The following is a 21,624-nucleotide window of genomic DNA, read 5'->3' on the forward strand; positions in this document are numbered from 1 at the left end:
TTACCTCCACTATGCAGCTCATTTTGCATAGAGTTGCCCCAAACCTCGTCTTCTGGGGTCCCCCGGCGGCTCTCGCAGCTCCTCTCCACATCAGATAACCCCCTAGGAGAAGCACTCTCCTATGGGGGTTGCCTTGTGGGCGCACTCCCGAGTCAAGAATTTGGCTTCCATAGCCACCGAATGTATAACTCGGCAACGCTCACATCATTGGATTTGATTGACAGAAATGGGAGCCAATGGCTGCACTGCTATCAATCTATCCAATCAAGAGCCGAGCAGAGAAACAGCGCGTCCCCGCCAGGTCAAGTTCCAGGGCTCAGGTAAGTAAAACGGGGGGGGGGGCGGTCACTGCCAGGTGTTTTTCACCTTAATGCATAGGATGCATTAAGGTGAGAAAACACAAAGGTTTACAACCCTTTTAAGTCATAGTGAGCCTTCTCTTTTTACAAAGGAGCTAAATTCTTGGAAAGCAGCTTTAAATGCTCATTTAGTCTAGGGGCTTCTAAACAGGCATTATTACTTACCATTACGCTTAGCTCTAACCAACTCTGGTGCTTTCCTTTTCTCCTAGAAGCAATGGCCTGTAGGCAGCGCCTCAGCATCATCACATGCAATGCAGAGCCTTGTATTACATGTGGTGAGAGTAAACATTTGACCCAGTCTGAAGTGCCTTTAAAGAGGATACTTCGGGGGAACCTTGTCACACAGACAAGAGAGCCTGTTAGAAATGTTGAAGCACTTTAAATCCCTGAAATATTACAGAAAATTGTTATCAAACACTTACCGTAATTTTCCTTTAATTGGCCTATCCTCATGTCAGCACACAATGGGTTAACACCTCCTCTGAAGCTCACAGGACCACCTCTTCATCATAGCTAAATAAAATGCAGCCTCTCCCACACTGACATGTTTGATAATCTAGCCTGCGACAGGCCACTTGGGAGGGAGTCATATGCTGACATGAGGATAGGCCAATAAAGGAAAATTACGGTAAATATTTGATATCAGTTTTCTGTATTCCTGGCCCACCTCACATCAGCACACAATGGGATATAACTAGCTGAATAAAAGGGTGGGAGAGAATGCATAAAAAGAAACATTGACAATCAAAGAAAATCTGTTAAAGACAAAAATGACTTATCTGTCTCATCCCAAACTTTGCAGAACTTGCTGATGGCACGACTAACTTGTAAAGTCAAATGAAGGGCTGTCTGTCTGACAAATATCCTTCACTGAAATCCTGGCATAACTTCCCCAAAGGCTGTCACCCCTCTGGTCAAAGGAGCTTGCCCCTGTTCCTGAGCAGAAAGGCCTACTTTTTGCATGCCAATCTAATCACCCTGGTGAACCAATAGAAGATGACTCAAGAACCTGAAGGCGAAATTAAAAGATTGTCCACTTTCCTCACATCTTTGACCATTGCATGTACATTGTTAGAAACTTGTCCATGTGCAAGGACCTGAAGTCTTCCTGCTGTGTACTCAGTGACTGCATGTGAATGCTTGTAGGGACTTCCACCAGGTTTTCCTGGAAACTGGAAACCACTTTAGTATTGAGCTTTGGAGATGGACATAGTATCACAATTTTTGGCAAAATACACAAAATGGATCTTTGCAGGAAAGTGCTGCAACCTTCAATATCCTTCTGTCTGAAGCAACTGCTGTCAGAGGAACTAGTTTTACCACTAGGCACCGCAATGGAAATTAAGCTATTGGAGCAAGGGATGCCTGTACTAGTGCTTTCAGAACCAAGCCTAAGTCCCGTGAAGGGAACACGTTTCCTTGATGGTCGTATAAGAATTACGGCCTGCATAAAGCATTTGTTCAATAGTGTTGTATGCCAGACCAAGCACCGATTGTAAAAATGTCCAGAGCTGGGGACACAGGACAGAAAACTTTGCTGAGCAAACAGAACAAACTTCCTTTATATCCTCAGATGTGTGGTTCATGATCTTGTGGTCTTCACCAAGGTTCTGAACCACCTCGGAAGAGAATCCCTGCCCCTCTAGTCCCACTGAATCAATAGCCAGGCTTTTAAGAATTTCACTGGATTGGGGTGCTGTCATTGACGTTGGCATAAAATATCAGAAACGGGATTGGTGGTGCAGATGGCATCTTGGGAGGGGGGCAATGAAAACCAAGACCTCCTCAGCAGGTGGAAAACACATAGATGGCTTAAACATGTTCTGTCCAAATCTTCAGAAGAATTTTCGTAATTGAAGACACTTGAGGAAGAGAAAAACCAACTGAAAAAACCCATGCCACTGTGAATCCACATTCTATCACTTCACCTTTGTACCTTGTTGTAAATACCAGAAGCTGTGTGTTCTGTAGGCTGTCTATGAAAATTATCGCTGGAATGCCCCATAGAGCCAATACTAGTTGAGGTAGGAATTGTTAGAAAAAAATTTGCCTAACTGATCCATTAGTGGATCCTGCTTTTCCAGTAAGTAGACTTCCACTAACTGCCTGTAAGCGGTTCCCACCTGGCCTAAGGCAGCACTGGAATAGCTGCTGTAAAATCACCCAATGGGTACAATGCAATCCCTCGCTGACATAAATGCTGTCTCCACGACTCTTTGTACGCAGATTTAATTTTGCAAATTTTGCAGTTTTGGAAAACCACTGGACTTATTCGGGCATGAAAAACTACTCCAAGATCTTTTATAGATTAAGATGGAGTTAACTGCTTTTCCTGTTTGATCACTACCCACGCTGCCCCTTCATACCTTTTGCTAAGTTTCTGTGCCACTGACAGGTGTGGTGTGCTCATGCAAAAAAAGTAAAACAATTTCACCAAGAAAAACAGGTGCACTGTGCCTTTAAGACTCATCTACTTGCATCCACTAACTTCAGAAGCACCAGCAGGTGAGGTCAGGCAGCCTTCCAGAGGCAGACAGGAGACACAAAAACAGTCAGACTGTCTAACCCCCCAGGAACACAGCACAGCAGTCTTTACCTCACATGAAAAAACTGTCAGGACTGCAGAGAAAGGGAGAGAATTCAGTTCCTCTGCCAGTTCCAAGACTGTTAAAGCTACTGCTTGGTGACTGGCGATCACAACTCCGGTCCGCCTGTCTCCCTGCCCTCTTCAGAATGAAGACAAAGCCAGGAGAACAGCGCAGCACGCTGCCTATACAAGACAAGAAAAACCCCAGTGGTGACATTGCAGAGCTTAGTAATACCACACCTGTGGAATATATGTGCTATCTAATCAACATTGCCTGTGACCTGGCACAAAGGACACCCAGTTTTTAGGAGGGTATACCATCCGACATTCAGGGTCTTCCAACTCCATGAGAGGCTGAACATGGAGGGGTAGGTTTGGCAGTGGGGGGTATTTCTGCAGCAAGCAAAGCACTTACCAACTGCAATCCACAGGTGGCTTGGAGCCTGACCAAAAAAAAGTAGGGGAGGGGCTGTCTCTAATTTAGCTATGAAGAGGTGGTCCTGTGAGCTTAATGTGTGATGGTATGAGGTGGGCCAGGAAAAAAAGTTTACATCTATACACAATGATATATATATGAATGTGATAAATTGTGTATTTGTTTAAGGTGTGACATATTTAACAGTGCTTCCTGCATGTTGGTTTCCATGCAATGACTGACTCTGGAGCTATCTACTTTGATAGTCTAGGTGATAGGTCCTAAATGGTTCCAGTTATGAAATCATGATTTACTGCAACCTTTTCACTAAACCCTAACCTCTTTTTTTTATAGAGTTTTGCAGCCTTAACATTATTATTATTATTATTCACAATTTATATAGTGCCAACAGTTTACACAGCGCTTTACAATGTATAGGGTGGACAACACAATTACAGTACAATACAAAAGGTACAGGAGGGCATTCATAAGAGACTAATAGAACAGCTGCAAACAATCTCCTATCTGTAGCATATACAGCTCATACATCTCAGTTTTTTCTTACTGCATTCTGTGTGTTTCTGTTATGTACCGCTGTATGTAAACATGGTCATTCATAAGGAGATTAGTATTTTTACGTAAAGAAGTAGAAGATTCTGTGGGCATCCTCTCAATATTGTTTTTTTTCACACTTTATATTTTTCCATATACGTACGAAATATACTTATGAAACGGGCAAAATGCGAGAAATCAACATAACTTGTAAATGAAAACAAAATAGAATATGTATGAATTGTATAGACAGAAGTTACAAAGCTTACATTTTTTTTCCTTTTTTAGGTTTTTTAGTGGACGTAACCGGAAGCTACAAATACATGTACTTTGTATGCGGCGTTATTGTAATTGTAGCAAGTATCTATTTGTTCATTGGGAATGCTATCAATTACAGATTACTTGCAAGGGAAAAGCTGGCAAACAAGGCACAAAATGCAGAAAAAGAGGCTGAACCTTTGAACGCAACAAACTCAGTTGATGTAGTCAAAAAGCAATCTAACACACAGACAAATTCATCTGAACGAGAAACTAATATATAATCAGAACTTGTATTTATTGTTAATATTTTAAAAACCAGTGATATGCAAGTATTATACAGAACTCAGAAAATGGTACTGTGAGCATTATGATGTAAAGACTTGTAAATTACATTTGAAAATGTTAAGGCAAGGTAATGATAGGAACTTGAATTTTTGCATTTTGTAAACAAAAAGCAAAAAACAAAAAACAAACGAAAAAAAAAACAAAAAAAAAAACTCACACTGAATAATACCATGCTTTAACACATAGAGGCATATACTGTATATAAAGCAGTGAATGTGACATTCAAAAGTGATTAATCATTCCTTGTAATTTAAGCACATGCACTAGGAAGATTCACTTGCAGTGAATATATAGTGAATGTCATATTAACTACATTATAAATACCCCTCATGCTTTTCAGTAGGGGACTGAATTTTCCTGTTACTGTACTTTGTAGTTTAAAAATGCAGCACTCTGAAGTTACATAATACATGACATCACAACCTAATATGAGGTTTAAGAAGAGAGTGTACCTCCCATGTCAAACATTATTCAACTGCATTCTACAACATATTTTCATAAGTGCCTGACAGAGTAATGTTTTTTTTACATTGCACGATTTTTTTTTGTTTGTTTTGTTTTTAATTAGAAAAAAAAAATCCTTGAGTACCCACTGACCCATCACAAAGGCTTTTTTTTTAACAGATGTAGACCAATCCAGTATGTTTTCATGTGCATTTATATGCAGTACATTAACACATTTTTTTATGAACTACGTATGGGTTGGTTGTCATTCATTTTTTAAGGCACTCAAATGAGCATGCACAAACAAATGTGTTAAAAAAAAACTCTGATGCGTTCTTGGTCTGGGGATGTGCATTGAAGGCGCATTAAATACAAATGGATCAGTGTAGCACGATGCACCAAAAAGATGTAAAAAAATGTAATGGGTTCCAAAACAAAGTTCAAAATTCACAAATTTATTCCCAATATGCAAAAAAATTTAGGTATTCAAATTATTATTCTAAAGGATTTCAGTTACTTATTTATATATTTATATATATATATTTCAGTATGAAGGTAACCTTATATTTCCCTTTATTAGTGCGCTATTTTATTTTTTTCAAAATAAATGGTTACAATACTTCCACCCTACCAAAATTACACCCATAAAAGCCTAGCTATGCTAATTTAGGAACGGGACCTTCATATACTGTATGCCCCTTTACAGCTTACAAAAATAAACTAAAATAATTGGGACATCAAAATAAGACCTATTTTACATGTGAATATGTGATCTATAAATATTCAGCAAATCAGTAATTATTGCAACCTGCAACAACATGCTGCCACTAGCAAACATGTATTAAATAATCACTTTTTTTTAATGTTATAAATACAGTTGTCCTCATAAGTTTATCTACCCTGGAACAATTTATGATTTCTTGGCCATTTTTCAGAGAATATGAATGATAACACAAAAGCTTTTCTATCACTTATGGCTAGTGATATGCTATTTATTATCAATCAACAGTGTTTACTCTTTTAAACTGCTTGCCGACCAGCCACCGTCATTATACTGCGGCAGGTCGGCGTGTTCCCGTGAACCGTTGTAGCTGTACGTCGGCCCTTTAAGTGGGGATAGCAAGCAAATGTCAATGGTCCCAAAAATGTGTTAAAAGTGTCCGATCTCTCCGCCATAATGTCACAGACTTGATAAAAATTGCTGATCACCGCCATTACTAGTAAAAAAAAATAATAATAATAAAAATGTCATAAATCTTTCCCCTATTTTGTAGATGCTATAACTTTTGCACAAATCAATCAATATGCGCTTATTGTATTATATGTAGAAGAATCCATATCGGCCTAAACTGAGGAAAAAAACATTATTTTGTTTTAAAAAATTGGGGATATTTATTATAGCAAAATTTACAAAATATTGTGTTTTTTTTTTTCAAAATTGACGCTCTTTTTTTGATTATAGCGGCTCAATGATATTGCGGTCAGGAGACTAAGATGGCCACTCCAGAACCTTCACTTTATTCTGCTGTAGCCAATGACAGGTCGACTTGGCCTTGTGTTTTGGATCATTGTCATGTTGGAATGTTCAAGTACGTCCCATGCGCAGTTGATGAATGCAAATGTTTCTTCAGTATTTTTTGATAACATACTGCATTCATCTTACCATCAACTTTGGCCAAATTTCCTGTGCCTTTGTAGCTCACACATCCCAAAAACATCTGTGATCCTCTCCGTGTTTCACAGTAGGAATGGGGTACCTTTCATCATAAACTTTGTTGACTCCTTTCCAAATGTAGCATTTATGGTTGTGGCCAAAAAGCTGAATTTTGGTCATAATGACTTTGTACCAGAAGGTTTGAGACTTGTCTCTGTGCTGTTTGGTGTATTGTAAGGCGGATACTTTGTGGCATTTGCATAGTAATGACTTTCTTCTGGCGGCTCGACCATGCAGCCCATCTTTCTTCAAGTGCCTCCTTATTATGCATCTTAAAACAGCCACCCCACAAGTTTTCAGAGTCCTGTATTTCCACGGAAGTTATTTGTGGGTTTTTCTTTGCATCCCGAAACAATTGTCCTGGCAGTTGTGACTGAAATTTTAGTTGACCTGACAGTGGTTTGGTTTCCACAGAGCCCCTCATTTTCCACTTCTCGATTAGAGTTTGAACACTGCTGATTGGCATTCTCAATTCCTTGGATATCTTTTTATATCCATTTTCTGTTTTATATAGTTCATCTACCTTTTCCCACAGATCCTTTGACAATTCTTTCGCTGTCCCCATCACTCAGAATCCAGAAACCTCAGTGCAGCACTAGATGGAAGATGCAAGAGTCTGTCAGGAATCAAGAAACTCATTGACCTTTTGTACACACACACACACACACACACACACACACACACACACACACACACACACACACACTAATTACAAGCAAACAGATCACAGGTGAGGATGGTTACCCCTTTGTGTCAACTTGTGTGCATGTTATCAGGCCAAAATCACCAGGGTATGTAAACTTTTGATCAGGGTCATTTGGCTAGTTTCTGTTCTGATTATTATTTAAAAAGAGTAAACACAGTTGATTGATAATAAATGGCTTCAGTCAAACACTAACCTTGAGTGAAAGAAACATTTTTGTGTTATCATTCATATTCTCAGCAAAATGGCCAAGAAATCATAAATTCGGCCAGGGTATGTAAACGTATGAGCACAACTGTACATTATATTAGGAATAAATGTAGATAATAATGTATGTAAAACACAGGGAAGAAGCAAAAGCGCTATTCCAGCAACCATACTTTTAAGCATATTTCATGGTGATCTAAATTATTCCAACAAAACTAAGCTAAATATAATGTTTAATAACTGCATTGGGATAAATGAACTAACCATCCAACAAGGCTTTTTTTTTTCTGTTCTTGCATGCGCCATTAGCACTCCATCAGCACATGAACATTGGGCAGAAGTTATTTCCAGTGCATAGGAAAAGCACACAATTTAATGATTTTACTCTCAATTTAAAAGAGAATATCCACCATAAATGTATGCATGTTTTAGAAGGAATGGGGTGAATTGTAATATATATATATTTTTTGGTTTTCACTGATATCTGGGATCCTTTTGGGGAGATATCCCCCCAGTCCAAACATGCCTGTGACAGAATGGGACTCGTTGGCTGAGCTGAGTTGTCACTGAAATAGAAGAATTATTTTACCATATATTTTTTTATATATTAAAAGGGCAGATAAAGGGAACATAAACTATTTTATGTGTTTGTGCTGACACCTAGTGGATACTCTATATAAATGTACTGGGAACTCATCTCACTAGGTGTCATAGACAGCTAGGCTCAAGGATTGGGAGGATGCAATAAGGTCTGAAACACTGCTTTGCCTGGAGTTGGTCTTTGGGGTCGATTTACTAAAGGCAAATAGACTGTGAACTTTGCAAAGTGCAGTTGCCCTCTGCAAGTGCAGTTGCCCAAGAGCTTATTAAATGAGGTAAGGCTTCACTTTGCAAAGCGTAGCCAATCACTTGCAAGGAAAATAAAAAAAACTAAATATTTGCTTGCACATGATTGGATGATGGAAGTCAGCAGAGCTTCTGCTCATTTACTAAACTCTGGAGAAACTGCAATTGCAGAGTCCAAATGCACTTTGCAAAGTGTACAGTCATTTTGCTTTTAGTAAATCAACCTCATTGTTTCTTACATATGTTTCTAATATTCATGTCACTAATATTACGCAAAACTATTAAAAAAGCCTAATTATCAAATAATGTCAAATTGTTGATGGGTCCTCTCAAATTACGCAGCTAGTTTCTAAATACCATTAACAGAGATTTGTTCCTTTACTTTGCCCTACATTTGTGTTTAACCTCCTTAGCGGTAATCCCGAGTCTGGCTCGGGTTGGGAATTTCATTACAATAGCGGTAACCCCGAGCCAGACTCGGGCTTGCACCGCTCGATGCAGGGGAGGACACAGGTAACGTCACTTACCTTGTCCCCTGGATCCAGCGATGTCCGCCGCGCTGTGTGATCGAGCCGTCCTGCGCTCGATTCACAGTGCCGAATGCCGCCGAGCTCCGTTCCCTGCGACGTTACGGCGCACGGGAGCGGAGAACGGCGGCAAATTCAAAAATGTAAAAAGACACAAAAGACACACAGCACTGTAATCTTACAGATTACAGTGCTGTAGTAAAAAATACACACCCCCTTTGTCCCTAGTGGTCTGTGCAATGCCCTGCATGCACTTTTATATTATAAATACTGTTTTTTACTGCTTGTAATTTGGAGATTGTCCATAGCAACCAAAACATGTCCCTTTTTCATCTTTTTTTGGATTTGATTACATTATTCAATAATTTTTATTATTCTTTATTATATTATAAACTTTATCATACCCGGGATGTCCGCTAGACTCTGGTTTGAAGAGATTTCAGAGCGTTATTCCTAAGAATTACAGGACTACAAAATAAAAGCCAGATTTCCATGCAAAATAATTGTACCACTTTCAGCACCTTATTCCAGACTGAATCATACCGCCAGGGAGGTTAAGTGATAATGATGAAAGCAAATACAACAAAATATAGAACGTAAATATTTTTTACATTTAGGGAGTGTCCTGGGGTTTCACTTTTATTCAATGGAGAAAGACTGCCTTGAGTACATTATTTTAGAAAAAATGCACAAAATGGACTGGGGCAATAGTGCTGAGTTGAAACAGTGTTTAAAAAATAGGTTTGCTGAAATCCCAGTGTCTTCCTGTTTCAAGCGGTTGTAAACCCATTCCAACCAGTTTCTTTAAAATGAATACATGTAGGCTATAGTATTCTTTGCTATGTTTTTATTGCTTCTTACCTGCTTGCTTTCGGTGTAATCCTTATGTTTCTCTTAAATGACGTCACCGACACATGAGCTGTTAGCCCTTATTTTCGGGCAAGCTTATTGCTGGTGGAAAAATTATGTGTATATCTCGGGGTTGCGTCTCTTCCTAATGCCGGCGTCACCCCCAAAATTCTGCCATTGAGAATTTGAGCCTGTACTCCATGTGACTCGCTATGTCACAGGGGTTACATAGTTACATAGTTAGTCAGGTTGAAAAAAGACACAGGTCCATCCAGTTCAACCACAAAAAAAAAAAGAAGGCAAGGCTTGGCTTTAGGAAATAACACGCATGCACAGTATTATAACCACAGCTACATGAGGGAGGAAATATATTACTGTATAGACACGGAAGACAACAGTAGTAATGGTAGCAGCAAAATACAAGCAGGAGTGTTCACAAAAACGTTTATTATAACAAGTAAGACTTTTTTTGGCATACTATACTGAGCAAAATTATAAACGCAACACTTTTGTGTTTGTCCCTATTTATCATGAACTGAACTTAAAGATCTACAACTTTTTCTATGTACACAAAAGGCCTATTTCTCTCAAATATTGTTCTATTGTTCACAAATCTGTCTAAATCTGTGTTAGTGAGCACGTCTCCTTTGCCGAGATAATCCATCCACCTCACAGGTGTGGCATATCAAGATGCTGATTAGACAGCATGATTATTGCACAAGTGTACCGTAGGCTGGCCACAATAAAAGGCCACTCTAAAATGTGCAGTTTTATCACACAGCACAATGCCACAGATGTCGCAAGTTTGGAGGGAGCGTGCAATTGGCATGCTGACTGCAGGAATGTCCACCAGAGCTGTTGCCCTTGAATTGAATGTTCATTTCTCTACCATAATCCATCTCTCCAAAGGCGTTTCAGAGAATTTGGCAGTACATCCAACCAGCCTCACAACCGCATACCACGTGTAACCACACCAGCCCAGGACCTCCACATCCAGCATTTTCACCTCCAAGATCGTCTGAGACCAGCCACCCTGACAGCTGCTGCAACAATCAGTTTGCATAACCAAAGAATTTCTGCACGAACTGTCAGAAACCAACTCAGGGAAGCTGATCTGCATGCTCGTCGTCCTCATTTGGGTCTCGACCTGAGTTTGTCATCATAACTGACTTGAGTGGGCAAATGCTCACGTTCTATGGCATCTGGCACTTTGGAGAGGTGTTCTCTTCACAGATGAATCCCGGTTTTCACTGTACAGGGCAGATGGCAGACAGCGTCTATGGTGGTGGTGGTGGGGTTATGATATTAAGTCTATTATGAATGCTGCTGCTAGACTAATACACCTCACTAATCATTCCATGACTGCTGCCCCTCTCTGCCAATCCCTTCACTGGCTTCCCCTACCCCACCGTGTAAAATTCGAAATGCTAACCATAACATACAAAGCCATGTCAACATCACCCCCATCTACATTACCAACCTCATCTGTAGATATCACCCAAATCGCCCCCTCCGCTCCTCCGAGGACCTCCTGCTTTCTAGCTCCCTTGTTACCTCCTCTCATGCTCGCCTTCAAGACTTCTCCAGAGCCTCTCCCATCCTCTGGAACTCCCTACCCCAGTCTGTCCGCTCAGCCCCTACCCTGTCCACCTTTAGGAGGTCCCTGAAAACTCTTTTATTCAGGGAAGCCTATCCCACACCCACCCCCGGAGCCACCCCCATCAAATCATTCTCTGCAGCTATTACCTTTTGTACCACCACCCCCTCCCTTTAGAATGTAAGCTCTACGAGCAGGGCCCTCCTGTACCTTTTGTATTGTACTGTAATTGTGTTGTCCCCCCTATACATTATAAAGCTCTGCGTAAACTGTTGGCGCTATATAAATCGTGAATAATAATAATAATAATGATATGGGCTGGCATATGTTATGGACAACGAACATAGGTGCATTTAATTGATGGCAGTGACAGAGATATCGTGATGAGATCCCGAGGCCCATTGTTGTGCCATTTATCCACGACCATCACCGCATGTTGCAGCATGATAATGCATGGCCCCATGTTGCAAGGATCTGTACACAATTTCTGGAAGCTGAAAACATCCCAGTTCTAGCATTGCCAGCATACTCACCAAACGTCAGACATTGAGCATGTTTGGGATGCTCTGGATCGGCGTATACGACAGCATATTCCAGTTCCTGACAATATCCAGCAACTTCGCACAGCCATTGAAGAGGAATGGACCAACATTCCACAGGCCACAGTCAACAACCTGATCAACTCTTTGTGAAGAAGATGCGCTGCACTGCATGAGGAAAATGGTAGTCACACCAGTTATGACTGTTTTTTGGACCCCCCCCCCCCCACAATACAGTAAAATTGCACATTTTAGAGTGGCCTTTTATTGTGGTCAGCCTAAGGCACAACTGTGCAATAATCATGCTGTCTAATCGGTATCTTGATATGCCACACCTGTGAGGTGGATGGATTATCTTTGCAAAGGAGAAGTGCTCACTAACACAGATTAAGTGCCGGTTCACACTAGCGCGATGCATGTAATTCGCAGCGCACTGCTGTTCACATTACATGTGATGTCTGTGCGGGTGCGATGTCAGCCATACAGATAGTATGGCTGATATCGCACCGCATTCAGTACAAACACACACAGGACCCTTTTTTCTGTTCGGATCAGAATCGGATCGCATGTGTGTTCACACATATGCGATCCGATTAATTTCCGAACTGTCAGTTCGCAGTGCGATATGCGAGCTGAAATGGGGGTGTCGTTAACATATAATGACACTCCCCAGCAGTTCGCATATGGTAGTGTGAACTGCCGTGCGTGTCGGGAGCGATGCGGGAACCCGCAGTTGATTCGCAAGGTTCTCGCATCGCGCTAGCGTGAACCGGCACTAAGCAAAAGGCTACAAACCTGTAGCATTTTAAAACATAACATTATATATTATATAAAAAATCCTGATATGTCACATTTTAATTACACCTGAAACAAAACTGTTCATTTAAATATATAGCTGAATAGCCACAAATGATATCAATCTACTGTGTGTGCACCAAATGCCTTTGAAAATCAGAGATATTACCTTGTCAAAGTAGTAGTGGCAGCATTACTGTGGGCACATAACCAGTACAGAGAGCAGAACTGTGGAGGGCAGATGCAGCATCCATCTTTTAAAGACAATTACACAGTGAAGACATTTTTACAATCCAAACATTATATTTAAGCTTTATGGAAGACCTGTAGCCTGAGAATTGAAATGTACTGTATTTATTTTGAAGCCTTCTAGACAAAGATTTTAGGATAATATTAACACTAATGCACTGAATTCTCTTTTTTATTATCATGAATAGGGTAGTTTTCAGAAAACAGCAGCTAAATATGTATTTAGTTCACATTATTGTTCAAAGTGAAATATTAAACTTGTTTCTGTGTAATTTACTTATACCATAAGAGCAAGTATATGTTAAATGAAAATGTACTATTTATAAATAGGATGAATTTTCCAAAACATTTTTGTCCCACAGTGGGTGGGGGGTAATTAATGCAAGTTTGTCGCTTTGCCCTGCATGTTTCGATCTTGGACTCATTTCAAAGACGGCAAATCAGCCAGTCCACTGGAACCTATGACTATGCTATTTTTGATACACAGTTAAGAGGTGTCTGATTTCCTGGCTCGTATCTAGTTGCACAGATGTTCTTTATCTTTATGAATCTAAGGGAGTTATTTACTAAAGGCAAATCCACTTTGCACTACAAGTGCACTTGGAAGTAAAGTCGCTGTAGCTCCGAGGGGGGCATGCAAGGAAAATAAAAAACAGCATTTTAGCTTGCACGTGATTGGATGATAAAATCAGAAGAGCTTCCACTCTTTTCAGAGCTTCCCCTCAGATCTACAGCGACTGCACTTTCAGTGCACTTGTAGTGCAAAGTGGATTTGCCTTTAGTAAATCAACCCCTAAGTGTTTGTAATCATTAGTTTTGTTCAGGGATGGACTGACAACTCATGGGGCCCCCGGACAGTAGGAGATTATGGGGCCCCCAGGCAATCAGACATTATGGGGCCACACAGTATACACAAACACACACACAGTATACAATCACACAGTATACACAGACATGTTTCTATTGGCTGAGAAGGTACTGGAGAGGTGGGGCAGCTATAATCTCAGGATTTTTAGACTAAAAGGATGTCGGTAAGGGACATTTCAGAGACAGATGTAAAAAAAAACACAGATTTTTACATACTTTCCCTGGTTTTACTGAGGCTGGCAACCCTGATGGGGCCCCCTAGTGGCACGGGGCCCTCGGGCAGTGTCCGAGTGGCCCAGTGATCAGTCCGCCCCTGGTTCTGTTATATACTGCATTAAAGGACTGTGAGGTTGATTTACTAAAGGCAAATTGACTGTGCACTTTGCAAAGATCCTTGGATACACAGCATAAAGTTTCTGAATAGATCCACTGGGTTTGCACTCCCTTTGCACTCTCCCAACAACAGTCCATGCTCTACTCACAGAAGATTGTTTCCCAGTCTTCTTCCTCCTATTAGTTCCTACTTCCTCCCACAGTGCAGTCCGGTACATCCCCGCCTGGGACATCCTGGTATTCCTCCAACGCTACATGATGACTCCTGCTCCAGGGGCCCGACTTCGGCCTCCCTGGAGTCATCTCCAGCTATCCGATCTCTGAACTCCCGGGCCTCAGCCTGAACCTGAACAAAAATATTTCAGCACACACATGCAAAACTGACATTTACCTCCAGCAAGGCTTTCTTAAAACACCTAGACATTTTCCAGACATTTTCCAAAAACATTATCAAAAAATATGGGGATTTGGTCATACCATATTGCTATATGGTGCTTAAACCTACTTACTGCAATAATGAGAGGTACCTCTCATTAGTGACCACCTGTGTCATGGGTGGAGACCTCATGTTCTACCATATAGAGGAGTATAGCTCCCATGGTTCAGAGAAGCAGGCTCTCCTGATCTATGGATAGTGTAGGACCCACTAATCATGGGGTACTTTGTAGCAGTAAGTGGGCTTAAGCACCATATAGCAATATGGTGTGACCAAATCCCCATATTTTTTGATAATGTTTTTTGAAAATGTCTAGGTGTTTTAAAAAAGCCTTGCTGGAGGTAAAAGTGTGCTGTAATATTTTTGTTCTGTTGTATGGTCTTATGGCAGCACCATCTTTATGCATTTTTTAGGATGTGCCCCCCAAATATCTTGTCAGTCTGAACCCGAACTCCAACCTTGAATATCCCGAGGACATGTGACCCCCCCCCCTTTTATGAGGGACCTCCTTCTGTGACCACCCAAATTAACCATTGGTCAGTTCTCTCACATGGGGTTTCCTGACGCTCAGGTCTCAGCCCATCCTCTCTGTCCAGCACACCCACCATCCAGCAGAGGAGGCATCCCTGGGCCCAAGTGTAGGTGTCCACGCCCCCCCCCCCCCCAACACTGAATCCACAACCAGGCTCAGCAAAAAGACATTGCCCTGGCCAAATGTACCTGTCTCTACACCCTACGCTATCAAAAACACCACTAAGCACCTACCAAAAAGTAAAGGGCGCTACACATGCTGTTTTTTTTTTCCCCTTTGCAAGTGATTGTGAAGCTTTAACTCATTTACTAAGCTCTGGAACAATTGCACTTGCAGAGTGCAACTGCACATTGCAAAGTGCACAGTCTAATTGCTTTTAGTAAATCAACCCCTGTGTATATACACCTTCAGCTGTTCTTATTAGGTCATATATGGGCAATCATTGATAAGAAACATTGGAGAGCTTTTGATGTTAGTATTTTTAATTGAACATTTTTGGGTTCAGATTTCTCCTTGAGTTGATGCATCATTTCAGTGTGATAGGTAATAGGAAACTCAAGGTTTGTGTTACATAGGTGGACTGCAGTTTTTTTTCATCTGATGATTTTATGTAAAACATGCCAGCATTAGGGGCCGGTTTCATTAGGTGCAGGATAGGAACGCTCCGTCTGAATTTCTTGCACTGCAGGTGAATGCTCTAGCCTTACGAGAGAACATGCAGATGCCAATGGATTGGTTATGGCACCCCAAATCCAACTCACAAATGCAGCACTTTTGCGGGCACCAAATCACATGGTACTGCAGTATGATGCAGTTTGGTGCATTGCATTCTGAAAAAGTAGTGCTTTTGTTAAGCCCTCAACTTAATACACCTTCCTTCTACACTACACCACAAAAAGCACCCCGCAGAGTGCTATTGAAGTAATGTGTTATCAGGAATGACTATTATTTATAATATTATTATTACTACTGGAAGCACACAGACTATACAAAACCTTATCTGAATTTACATATAGCCAAATATTGATTCTGTGTGTGGATGTTTTATACTTATTCTCAGAATGCTATTGTTTGAATATAGTCATACATTTAATAAAGTTTGTATCATTTATTGCACACTATGGGACTAATATACTAAAAGCAAATAGACTGTGCAATTTGCAAAGTGCTGCTTTCCTCTGCAAGTACGGTTGCCCCAGAGCTTAGTAAATGAGGTAAGACTTCACTTTGTAAAGAGTACCCAATCACATGCAAGAAAAAAAAAAACATAATTTTTGCTAGCACATGATTGGTTCATGGAAGTCAGCAGAGCTTCTGCTCATTTACTAAGTTCTGGAGCATGTGCACTTGCAGAGTTCAACTGCACTTTGCAAAATGCATAGTCTTTTTGCTTTTAGTAAATCAACCTCTAAACCCAGTGTTCAGCAATAATATGGGGTTGATGTACTAAAGGCAAATAGACTGTGCACTTTGCAAGGGCAGTTGCTCCAGAGATTAGTAAATGAGGTAAAGCTTACACAAAGAGAATGCACTCAAGAGTGCACGTGCAAAGAAAATTGTAAAAAATCATTTTTTCTTGCACATGGTTGGATGATGGAAGTCAGCAGAGCTTCTACTCATTTACTAAGCTCTGGAGCAACTACCCTTGCAGAGTGCACAGTAGAGCTACACAATTAATCATTGAAAATATCGTGATCTCGATTCAACCCCTCTGATGATCTCTATTGCAGTGTTTGCCGATTCTTTCATAAAACAAGTGGAGAGACTTATCTGCTCACTCAGCTGTCAAAAGAAAACATCCGGGGCAGTCTGCCAAGTATTTAATAAAGAAACATTGTAACTAACTTCCTTCTTAGATCAAAGGGATAAACTTCTGTGTAAAGAAAAAATCCAGGCAGACTGCCAAGTTTTCAACAATGTGTAAATGCAGGAAGTTTAACCACTAGTCTAAATCTTTTTCTGACACTTCTTTCTTTAGTCAAAATCAATATTTTTTGCTAGAAAATTACTTGGAACCCCCAAACATTATATATATTTTAGCAGAGACCCTAGGGAATAAAATGGCAATTGCTGCAATATTTTATACCACACTGTATTTGCCCAGTGTTTTTTTAAACACAGTGTTTTTGGAAAAAATACACTTCAATGAATAAAAAAAAAGACGTCGCGAGAATCTTGAGAGAATCGTGATCTATCTTCTAAGCAAAAAAATCATGATTCTCATTTTAGCCAGAATCATGCAGCTCTAGAGTCTAATTGCCTTTAGTAAATCAACCCCTATACTGCATTGTAACTTATTCATTCACTTGTTTAAATGCAAGTTGATATTTGCATAAATCCGTAAATTACCACATTATATGTTACACCTGAAATGCTCAGAAAGACAGGGCTAGGCTCTCATCAAAATGTTTGTGCTGAAAACATCAAGGGATGATTTAATTATGGAAATATATTTTAATTAGCACAGTGAAAGACCTGACTTACGCACAAGGATATAAAAATAAATACAAATTCCCTCTTATCCTGTTTGTAGAGGAAACTGCTCTTTCTAGCCACTATAGTCAAAACAATATGCTGGGTGATCAGTTAGTTAAATTGGTGAGAACATGTTTGTGTAATATATTTAGAATGGGTAGCATGAGTTTTTGGGCAAAGCTTAAAGTGTATTGATCAAACTTTCATCTTTGTAGCTGGGTGTAAGGACCAAAACAGCAAGCCACTGATTAAAGAATGGTAAGGTAAAGATTAATTTAAGCGTGAGCATAAGATTTTTTTAAATTATGACAAAAATATCACATCATGCAAAATTAATATATGACTGCTGAGATTGTGAAAGCGTTGTCCATCAATACATTTCCTGTTATGACAAGGCCTACAGTATGTATATAATGTACATTATGGCTTTTAAGCTGGGTTCAAATATGTGCGCCTGCGGTTTCCAACCTGTGCGTTCCCGTTCACTGGTTCTGGTGCAATTCAGGTCCAAATTATTATTACAAATTATTCTTGGTTGCATCCAAAATAAAAACTTAATAGAGCAATTCACTGCCAGTTACCTACAAATAAATATTTACTTACTTTTGTCTTAATTTATTAAAAGGGGATGGTGTGTAATATATTTCATATTATATTGGGTAAAATCTCTTACCAAATATTAAATAGATTTACGTTAGGAACATATTTCACATGGAGCAATTAGGGTAGTGTTGTCTAAAGCCTAGTACACATGGGCAGAATGTCAGGCGACATCGGCCGGTTCAATAAAAAACGGACGAAATCTCAGCCCGTGTGTATTGCAACTGGGCGATAAAAGCTAATGTCAATGGCTGAGAGCACTGATCAGAGTGTTCTGGGGGGCTGTCCCCCTATCAGAACACAATAGCACAGCAGGGAAGATCACTGTACTGTTTCTTTTTTCAACCCAGCAGGTTGAAGGAAAAAAATCTAGAGTTATGTACTAGGCTTTACACATGATATATTAAAGGAAAATAGGCTGTTCACATTGCATGAAGTTGCACTTTGCAAGGGAATTTTCCCATGATCTTGAATGTGGATGATATATCACTTTGCAAAGAACACCCTTGCAAAGACAATAACGAAACAGCACTTCTGCTTGCACCGTACTGGAAAATGGACATCAGCAGATCTTCATCTCATTCACTAATGTCTGGGGAAAATTCCCTTGCAAAATACAGCTTACCTTGCCAAAGGGCAGCTCCTGGTTTGTAAATACTTACATGTTTAAACTCAGGAAAGTATGCAATAACTACTGTTTTGAAAGCTATGTCTTCTTGATAAACAGATGTTTAATGTTTTACTGCACTTTAGTAGGTGCCTCTGTGCACTATTTAATTATTTCATTTTTGCATGAAGTCCTTCATCATACAAAATATAAATCAAAAGTTACATGACAACACGTATAGAAAATCGGTTCTGCAAGAACTGCATAGGCTACTTTTTTTGCCATCTTTTTAAAGATGTTTGCTTCCTGGCTGTCATCCAAATCGACTGGCTTTGATACTTTGAGGGACCTAGGACAAACATGTAGATAAGAAGTTTAAATATTTAGGACTCTATATATTATATATTATAAATTATAGTTATAGACAGCTAGGCAACTATCACTTTAAGAAAGTGGTCAACAATAGCAGTCATCATATACCCCTAACCACTTTGCTTCAACTTCACAGACATAGATTCAAAATGTATGTCATTAGATACACTTTAAACAATTCCAAACAATGTTTATTGTCTCTTTGTCAAAACTAGCAAAACAGTGTATATTCATAAAACATCAATCAAGTCATGATATAATGTTCATAATTTAAAACTGTATAGTAAGCATTTGTAATGCAATCTATGTAATGCACTGTTTGTGTCAATGAATCCCATCCTTATCAGGTATCAGCAACTGGTGCTATTGTGTTTGTTTTCTACTCAGGTGGATTAAACAGCAGATGAACTTAATAGATTCTTGTCTTTTACAGTAGACAATTTACAATTGCTTGATCACAGAACAAGTCATGACATTAACCCCAATTTAAGTAGAATATGTTCAGATTCAAAAATAGATTTTGAGGAATTGGTGTGTGTGTGTGCGTGTATATACTGGGTATTGTCCAATCCATATAGTCAGAAAAATAGAACTAGTAGTACCCTAGGGCACGAAGCAAAACTCCTCATGGATTTGACAAGGGACAGACCAGGTAGGTAAAAAAGTACAAAATATTTTATTATGAAATAGTAACAAACATGAATATCACATAGAAAAAGTATACAAGATGACAAAAAATTGTATAAAAGCACTTAGTAAGCTACCCAACATACACAGCATGGATAAAAGACAGTGAAAATGTTGATAGGGCTGTACATTCCAAGCGTGGATGCCTTACATGTTCCAGACCTCAAAGGGTCCTTCTTTAGAGGTATATTTAAGTCAGTTGTGTATCACATTCTATAAAGTAAGAGTGTACAATTAATAATATATCAAAACCACATTGTCTTTGCAGTAATTACTTTTCAATATATGGTTGCTCCAAAAAAATGTAAGATGCATTCTTAAAAAATTGCAAAGGCAAAGAAAAATGCCTGGTTGAAAAGAAAGGTTTCCTATAGTCAGATCGATGGCTGTACACCAGGTGGCCAGTATCCCGGTTGGGATCCACACTGCCAGCAACCAGTGGAACCCCAGAGCGACAGAAGATGAGGAGCACACATGCACAGACAAGGATCCCCCTGTCAGGAAACAAATGCTCCTCTTCTGTCACTCTGGGGTTCCACTGGTTGCTGGCACTGTGGATCCCAACCTGGATACTGGCTACCTGGTGTACAGCCATCAATCTGACTATAACTCTTTAACTTAGATAAGTAAAAATGCACTTTGAAAATGGACGTGGTCTACTCCTTTCAACCCCATTTTTTGCTAATAGACCTATGCTTTCACCCTGACCTCTTAGCAGTACCAGGTCTATGATCAGCACTGGCTTAGGATAAGGATATGAAACACTGTTAGATGTTACAATATCATAGAAACTTGTTCCTGCAGTAAAAATAACTGTTTGTGGATTTATGAGATTATTACTATTGGCCTGATTTCTAAGAGCACTGATGTTTAAATCCATCCATTTTTTTTCTCAGGAAATAGTATTTAATTGCATAAGATGATTTAAATGTCATTTGGGTTCTCTAAGTACATAGATAAATATTAATAGTTGTCTTGCCTGTTTCCTTATGTATTTTCAAATGTGGTTAACTAGTTAATAGATGTTATAATGTCTATAATGTGAATTAGTACATTTAGCTTGGCTGCGGATAGCAGTTTATTAAACACCATCCAAAGGCTGGCAGGTATGTCAGTATTTCATTAGCAGCAATCTGATGTTACTAATTTTATGCTCTGAATTTTAAGTACCACAAAATAGAAATAAATATTGTCTATGTATTTGTTTAAAATATTTTTCTTTTTTCTGTACTTTTTGTCCTGAAGTGGTTTTCATATAATCAGCTGGTATTTTTTTAGACCGGAAAATATTGCATTTATATTACTGTGCATAAATCAATCTATATTATGGCAAAGAAACAAATTACATGTGAAAATAAAATGTCTATGTGCACCTCTAGATTTATTGTTGTGATGTGACTATTTTGCTGAAAATACCACATAGACCGACTGTAACTTTTTAAAAGTGCTCACAAATCATAATAAAAGAAGTTGGATTCCTTTATGACAAAGTATGGGTCATTCAGATACACGAATAATGCTATGACTAGAGATGGGTGAACTTTATAAAATTTTCTGCTCTTTTCATCTACCCAATTCAACTGCACGGTGCATTTTACAACACAAAAAAACTGCTCAAACTCATCATTTTTTACTATAGCCTTTGGAAATCATCTTTTTTATTTCGGGATTCTCATTGTGGCATAGCCTGTGTCAACCATATTTTAATACAGCACTGTGTTGT

At 39.4% G+C, this 21,624-nt stretch overlaps 1 protein-coding gene across 2 annotated transcripts in view; it reads left to right on the forward strand.

Moving 5' to 3' along the window:
• The window catches only part of LOC143963731 (monocarboxylate transporter 2-like), a 141,041-nt gene extending 119,657 nt beyond the window's left edge, over positions 1-21,384 (forward strand). For both annotated transcript variants that reach the window (XM_077473450.1, XM_077473451.1), the window contains exon 5: positions 4,205-21,384. In XM_077473450.1, coding sequence (XP_077329576.1) covers positions 4,205-4,458 — 254 coding nt within the window. In that variant the 3' untranslated portion in view covers positions 4,459-21,384. The remainder of the gene's footprint in view (positions 1-4,204) is intronic.
• The last annotated feature ends 240 nt before the right edge of the window (positions 21,385-21,624 follow it).

Source organism: Lithobates pipiens, unplaced genomic scaffold, assembly GCF_037356315.1.
Source record: "Lithobates pipiens isolate NorthernLeopardFrog02 unplaced genomic scaffold, aLitPip1_a1.2 Scaffold_8, whole genome shotgun sequence".
Classification (NCBI taxonomy): Eukaryota; Metazoa; Chordata; class Amphibia; order Anura; family Ranidae; genus Lithobates; species Lithobates pipiens.